General features: G+C 38.6%; 1 protein-coding gene across 1 annotated transcript; it reads left to right on the forward strand.

Annotated features, from left to right (window-relative positions):
- The first annotated feature begins 828 nt into the window (after positions 1 to 828).
- LOC127742842 (uncharacterized) lies at positions 829 to 1,155 on the forward strand. The gene has a single exon (XM_052255571.1). It carries the CDS (start codon positions 829 to 831, stop codon positions 1,153 to 1,155), a length of 327 nt encoding a protein of 108 aa, XP_052111531.1.
- Positions 1,156 to 7,605: the final 6,450 nt, after the last annotated feature.

Raw genomic sequence — 7,605 nt, forward strand, 5'->3', positions numbered from 1 at the left:
GCTCAGAACAAGATCATGTCCCAGCAGATTAGCATAATCTCTCAGCACTTGACCGAGATGCAAGTTTTAGCTGTCAACACTCAAGATGCATCATATGACATGACTGGAAGCTACAACCAAGGGGAAGTTTGTGACCATGCTCAACCCGCCCCTGAACAAGTTAATTACATGGGCAAATCCTCCAGAAATCCCAACAATGATCCATATTCGAATACTTTCAATTAGGGATGGAGGAATCACTCTAACTTTGGGCGGAGAGAGCAGTCACAGAAGCCTCAACTTAGCTTCAACAACAAGCAGGATAGATCCAATCAGAATAGGTTCAACACCTGACAGTTCTAGCCTTTTCAGCAACAACAAGGACACTCTTAGAGCCAAGACACTCCTGACTTAGCCACAATAGTCTCTGAATTTTCCAAAATCATTCACAACTTTATGCAAGAGACAAAAGCTTCAATTCGGAAATTGGAAGTACAAGTGGGTCAGTTGAGTAAGAGGATACCTGAGCGGCCCCCCAACATTCTTCCTAGTAACACAGAGATAAATCCAAGAGAAGAGTGTAAGGATCTCATTATGGCAAAAGAGGCCGAGCCTAAGGAGGTGTATGCTGCTAAGAATTTGAAGGAAGAAAAAGCTCAATAAGAAGATGGAAAAGCACTGTTGCATGCCCCGTTGGTGGCACAAGAGCCTGAAGTACAACACCCTCAGAAACTTTAAGAGGAGATTAAGGATGAGCAATTCACCCAATTCTTGAAAATCTTTAAAAAGTTGCAAATCTATATTTATTTTGCTGAGGTGTTAGAGAAGATACCTCCCTATATAGCCTTCATGAAAAGCATACTCTCTGAGAAGAAGGCCTTGAGGGGAGATAAAACTGTGGTCTTGACCAAGGAGTGCAGCGTTCTGATTCAAAGGAAGCTACCCAAAAAGATGCCAGACCCCAAAAGCTTCCTGATCCCCTGTACCATTAGGACTATTACATTTGAGAATGCACTGTGTGATCTTGGTTCAAGCATAAATCTGATACCGCTATCCATGATGAAGAAGCTGGAAATCCAAGAGGCGCAGCCTACAAGGATAGCATTGGAGATGTATAACAAGTCTAGGAAGCAAGCATATAGGCTAGTGGAGAACGTACTGGTCAAGGTTGGATAGCTCTTTCTCCCTGCTGATTTTGTAATACTTGACATGGGAGAAGAAACAAATGACGCCATCATCCTAGAAAGGCCATTCCTAGCCACTGGAAGAGCCCTCATTGATGTTGAAAGAGGCGAATTGGTGTTGAGGTTACATAAGGATTACATGGTTTTTAAAGTCTTTAAACCTCCACCAATTTTTGATAAAGGAGGTACCTGTATACAGAGCTCAAAGCTTAAGCCCTCCCACTTGGTGGAAAGCTATAGAGTACCCTCTGACATCAAACCTAAGTTTGGTGTTGGGCATTCACCACCTACCAAAGATGGAAGAGGCCCCAAGAAGAAAGTACCTAAGGACTGGAAGAACAAGATGATTTCTACTGAGTACTTCTCACCTGGCATGAAGGTGGTGTTCACTAGAAGCCCAATCATACCACATACTATGAACAGAATCCTGTCTTTTGGTGTGGAATTTACAACCACAAACTAACCGGCAAGTGCACCGGGTCATACCAAGTAATACCTCAGGTGAGTGAAGGTCGATCCCACGAGGATTGATGGACTCAGCAATAATGGTCAAGTGATTTACTTAATTAGACTCATAGAAAATGATTTTGAAGGTTCAAAAGCATTAACAGTAAATTCAGAATATTAGAAAGCAAGCAGTAAACATGTTGGGAATAATATATGGAGAAACAGTTAAGGCTTCAGAGTTATCTATTTTCCTGATTGACTTTTCTAACTAACTATTTTAATCATGCAAGATTGAATTCATGGAAAACTATATGTGACTAAACCCTAATTCCTTAGACCTTTTTAGTCTCCTCTAACTCTCATCAACCACCAATTCCTTGGTCAATTAATTCCAATTAGAGGGTGAAGTTCAATCCTAGTTATATGCCACATAAATCTTACCCAAATATAAGAGGATTATATGTCATGTATCCTGTTAAGTTCAGATAATTAAAAATTTTGGAGAATATGTTTTCAAGCTGTTGTTCAAGTAAAGAGCTTTTCCAAGTTATACAAGAACTCAATTAGAAAGAGGGTCATACTTTCGTTCCACCCAAATTCATAAAATAAAGAACGAAAACAATTCTTGAATTATATAAATCAATACATGAATTAAAATAGAAAAATAATAGTATCAATCCATACAATAGACAAAGCTCCTAACCTTAACAATGGAGGTTTAGTTGCTCATGGTGGAGAGAGAAAATAAGGATTCTAAAAAACTGTAAAATGCGGAATGAGGTACAAGAGAAGAGAAGATTCTTTTCCCTTTTATATCTAATCCTAATTAATGTAAAATATCTTTTCTAAAATTAAACCAATATCTTTTCCTATTTTAAAATAAAATACAAAATTCAATCAAGATAAATCTGGCTTCATTCGCACCTTTTCTTGAATGCCTAGCCTCAAGTTCAGCGTGAGATAAGTAGAGGCATCCTTATTGCGTTCCATGGGGTCCACGCTGAACTTGGAAATTTCCAAGTTCAGCGTGGAGGAGGCAGTGACAATTCCACGCTTTTCCTTTGAATCCACGCTGAACTTGGAAAACCCCAAGTTCAGCGTGGACAAGGCCGAATTGCTTGAATGGAGGATTAGTTCCACGTTGAACTTGGAAATTTCCAAGTTCAGCGTGGAGTGGTCAGCAACAATTCTTCGTTTTTTCTGTTCTCTGGCCTTGGCTTAAACTCTGCGAAATCCGTCCAAAATACTACCTAAAATAAACAGAATCGTACACAGCTCAAAGTAGCATCCATAGTGGCTAAAATGTATTAATTCTTGATTAAACTTAACAATTCAAGTGCAAATTCACAAGGAAAAGATAGATACGATGCTCACGCATCATCTCTAGAGCATGCTGAGTTTATTTATGAGAGTATAGGAAAGAAGTTCACAATAAGGGATGAAGATCTGACCCCTATGATCATTCTCCTTAGAGGAACTGCTCGTTAAACTAGTGATGGTAAAGAAGCACTTTTTGGGAGGCAACCCAACCATAAGTATCCTTTAGTTTATTTCAGTTTCATTTCAGTTTTATTTTAGTTTGATTTCATATCATTTTATTTTCATAGTTTTCCTAAATTTTCTAATGTTTGTGATCATGTACAGCACTTAGAACAGGGACAGGAAGACTTAGACAGAAAAATAGAACACCTTGGAGAAGACATGCTGGGGGCGCTAAATGCCAGGGAGGACATTTAGCGCCAGGAGAGGAGCAACAAGCATGGGCATTTAACACCCAAATTGGGTGTTTCACACATTTCTAGCACCCCCTTCGGCATTTAGCACCAAGGGTGCTCGTCTCAAAAATCAAAAAGAGGAGATTGATCCCTTGCTGGCGTTACACGCCAGAACCGGCATTTAGCGCCCAGCAGGGCAGTTTTGAATTTCGAGAAGAGTTTTGGCCAATGGTTAAACCCCAACCTGCACCTACTTTTAACCATTCAAACTTATCCATTCTCCCTCCTCCTTACTCTCTTTTTCATCCACATTCATCCATCCCATCACCCATCACTTCCCATGATTCTCTCAACTCACCTCTCACTCCACCCAATCCACTCTCATCTATCCCATCAATCTCTCATCCCACAACATTTCACTCCCAAACTTCAGCCAAACTAGCAACCATAACAGTAGAAACTCACTCACAAATGCCAAGCAAACAAGAAACCATTCACCCAAAAGATCCAGCCAGACCAACAACTCTTCACCATCAGCCTCAACCACATTTGACCTCTAGCATAAAAGACTTGGTCACCCCTCTAACAATATCACTTGAGCCATCCTCAACAGTCAACAACTCCCTTTTTGTACCACCAAAATCACTTTCTTTTGCAATTCTTGCATCATCAACAAAATTCACCAACTTCACTTGTCTCCCTTTCAAACTCAGTACACATAGTCCTTAGAACCAGTATTCTCTTACCTCTGGGCCCCTTCACCGCAACCCAGCAGGTCAGGCTTCAGATATTATGTGTCCTTCATTGATGTCTATAGCCGATACAACTGCACCTATCTACTAAACACCAAAAATCAAACCTTCACAACCTTTCTCTAATACAAAACCTTGATGGAAAAACAAACAGAAAACACCATCAAAGCCCTACAAACTGACCATGGTGAAGAATACCTCTCCAACACCTTCCAACAGTACCTTAGGAACTAAGGAATTCATCACAGACTCATATGCTCACATACACACCAACCAAATGGGTGTTGAGCGCAAGCACCGCCACCTAACTGAAACAGCTCTCACTCTTCTTTCCCAAGTCTCTCTGCCTCTCTCTTTCTAGGATGAAGCAATTCTAACCTCTACCTACCTAATAAATAGACTTCCCACACCAGTACTAAATTTTAAATCCCCATTAGAAGTACTCTTCAACACCACACCATACTATGCCCTGTTAAAATCCTTTGGCTGCTTGTGCTATCCCTTGCCCAGTCCCTACAACAAACACAAATTTGATCATAGATCAACAAGATGTATATTCCTAGGCTACGCTCCTAACCATAAAGGCTATACCTGTCTATCTCCTTCAGGTAAATTCTATACATCCAGAAATGTCATTTTTGTGAGCAAGAGTATCCCTATCCAACCCTCTTTCTCAACCACTCAAACATTGTCCCTCCAGTTACATTCACCTTTCATCATCCTTACCCAAACATGCATAATATGCCTCCCACAAACATCAATACTATGTCTTTATCTTTACCTTCTATACCTGTTGAAGTCACTAATATTGCTAAAGCAAATGCTGATACTGTTGAAAATTCAGATTCCCTTAAAACTAGTCTATTACAGGTGGTGATCGGGCCAAATTTGCAGCCTTTCAATGCTGCACATGAACCCATATCTTCTCAGCCTCACAATCCTGCTCTTGTTGAAACAGCCGCTCAGAACAGACACCACATGCAAACCAGGAGCAAAAGTATAATTTTTAAACCCAAAGCTCTCACTGCAGTAGTGTATCCAGCATTAATCTTAGTCAGTACCCTACCAAAGTCAATCACTAAGGCACTTGCAACTCTACAGTGGAGAAAGGTCATGGGGGAGAAATACTCAGCACTGATAAAGAATTGCACTTAGCAACTGGTTGTCCTACCTCTGCACTCTAAACCTATAGGATGCAGATGGGTTATCAGGATAAAGAAAAACCCTGATGGCACAATCCAAAAATATAAGGCAAAGCTTGTAGCCAAAGGCTTCCACCAACGCAAAGGGGATTACTATGACCAAATCTTCAGTATTGTAGTGCGGTCTGCTACAGTTTGAGTCATGCTTAATGTAGCTCTCGCAAAAGGGTAGAAGATTCATCAATTCAACTTCAACAATGCATTTCTCAATTAGGATGTTCACGAGACTGTTTACATGCAGCAACCACAAGGGTTCAAGGCCCTAAACTCCCTCCAAGTCTGTAAGCTCCAAAGGTCTCTCTATGGACTCAAACAAGCGCCTAAAGCCTGGTTCACAAAGCTCATCTCTAGACTTCAATAATTTGGCTTCACAAGCACCAAATCAAATGTCTCCCTATTCACAAAGTTCACGTCATCTTCAGCCATATACATCCTGGTGTATGTAGATGACATCCTTGTAACTGGTGACTTTGAATCTAAAATTGAGACACTCATGACTGAACTTCATAGTACCTTTGCCTTAAAAGAACGGGTAAAATGAACTACTTCTTTGGCATTGAGGTTGTAAAAACCCCTGACAACACAGTGACTCTCAAACAAACAAAGTACATTAAGGACATCTTGAAAACGACAGAAATGACTCATACAAAACCTGTTCCTACCCCCATGACCTCCTCCCTAAAGCTGTCTTCCTTTGGAGATGGCTCTTTTAGCAATCCCACGCTGTTCAGGTCCATAGTGGGTGGTCTGCAATATGCCACAATCACAAGGCTTGAAATCTTCTTTTCAATGAATAAAGTATCTCAATTTCTTTACAATCCTCTTGAGTCCCATTGGAAAGCAGTAAAAAGAATTCTCAAGTACTTAGCAGGCACCATAAAGTATGGTCTCAGGTTCAGCAAATTCATAAACTTCAGGATCTATGGCTTTTGTGATTCTGATTGGGCCAGTGATATTGATGATCGTAAGTCAACCAATGGGTATGGCATTTACCTCGGCTCAAATTTGGTCTCATGGGCCAACAGAAAGCAAACAACAGTGTCGAAAAGCAGCATTGAAGTTGAATTTCGGGGATTGCAGATACAGTGACGGAAATTATCGGGCTTCAAAACTTTCTCAGTGAAATCAGAATTTCGTGCTCAAGAAAACCTGTGGTATACTATGACAATCAAAGTGCAATCCTACTCTCTGCCAACCCAATTCTGCACAACAAGTCTAGGCATTTTGCCCTCAACCAGTCTGTTGTTCGAGGCTATGTAACCAGAAAAAAATATTTGTTCAACATATCCCAGCTAAAGACCAACTGGCTGATACCCTAACTAAACCCCTCTCAGCTACAACCTTTGTCAAATTTAGAAACATGCTCAGAGTCTTCGATGCAGCATCATCATAGGCCCTTGTTTTGAGGGGGCATGTTAGTGTAGTCACTCTCTAGAAGTTCTCTCTATTCACTCTCTAGAAGCTGCATGTGCTAGCTCAGCTGGAGTTAGTTACAGCTGTTAGTTTCTCAACTAACTTGCAGCTTCACACCTACACACACTTTGCACTTCACCCAACTAATATAAGAATTACCTCACTAACTCTATATCAATTACGTTTTGCAATCACAATGCAGTGCTCTTTTTCTCTCTCTTGCTCTCTGTTCTTCTTGTTTAATTGGCTCCTTTACTCTGTGATTCTTACTCTATTGCCAGCTACTGATACCTTATAAGATGTAATTAGATTTTTAATTATGAATACTTTCAATTTGCGAATAAATATTCAGTTAACTCTAATTTTTTTTTACACTAAGAAGAATCTAAGTATAAAATTAAAAGTAATATAAACAGTGACAGATCCAGAAAATTTTAACTGTGAGGAAAAAGTTTATATAACATGATAAATATATGTATTATTTAACTCATTTTCAATGTATATTTTATATATTAATATATATTTTATATGGATTGTCATTTTTTATGTACATTTAGTATGATTGTTGTTATGATTATATTTTGTTATTTTAAAATATGATTAGTATTCAAAATATCTAAGTTATATATTAAAATACTAAAGTACTAATTTAAATAATAATTATAATTAAAAATTTTATTTCTTTAAATTTTACATTTTAAAAAGATTAAGCAATCTTTTTCTTGATAGCACAATCGAAAATTTTCTCTTTCTATATATATCACTATACAATTATTTAGAAATTCACTTTCCAATAATATAATAGAAAATGACTCTTATTAATATTTAAAATAGACAAGTTCTTTTGATTAATGTAGTTGTTATAAAAAAATTAAAATTAATTAAAAAAAAAATAAATAATAATCTTTCGAAT

This window comes from Arachis duranensis, chromosome 10 (genome assembly GCF_000817695.3).
Source record: "Arachis duranensis cultivar V14167 chromosome 10, aradu.V14167.gnm2.J7QH, whole genome shotgun sequence".
Lineage (NCBI taxonomy): Eukaryota > Viridiplantae > Streptophyta > Magnoliopsida > Fabales > Fabaceae > Arachis > Arachis duranensis.

Excerpts from the sequence above, each read along its gene's own strand:
- LOC127742842 (XM_052255571.1), top strand. The coding sequence starts at position 829 with ATGAAAAGCATACTCTCTGAGAAGAAGGCCTTGAGGGGAGATAAAACT.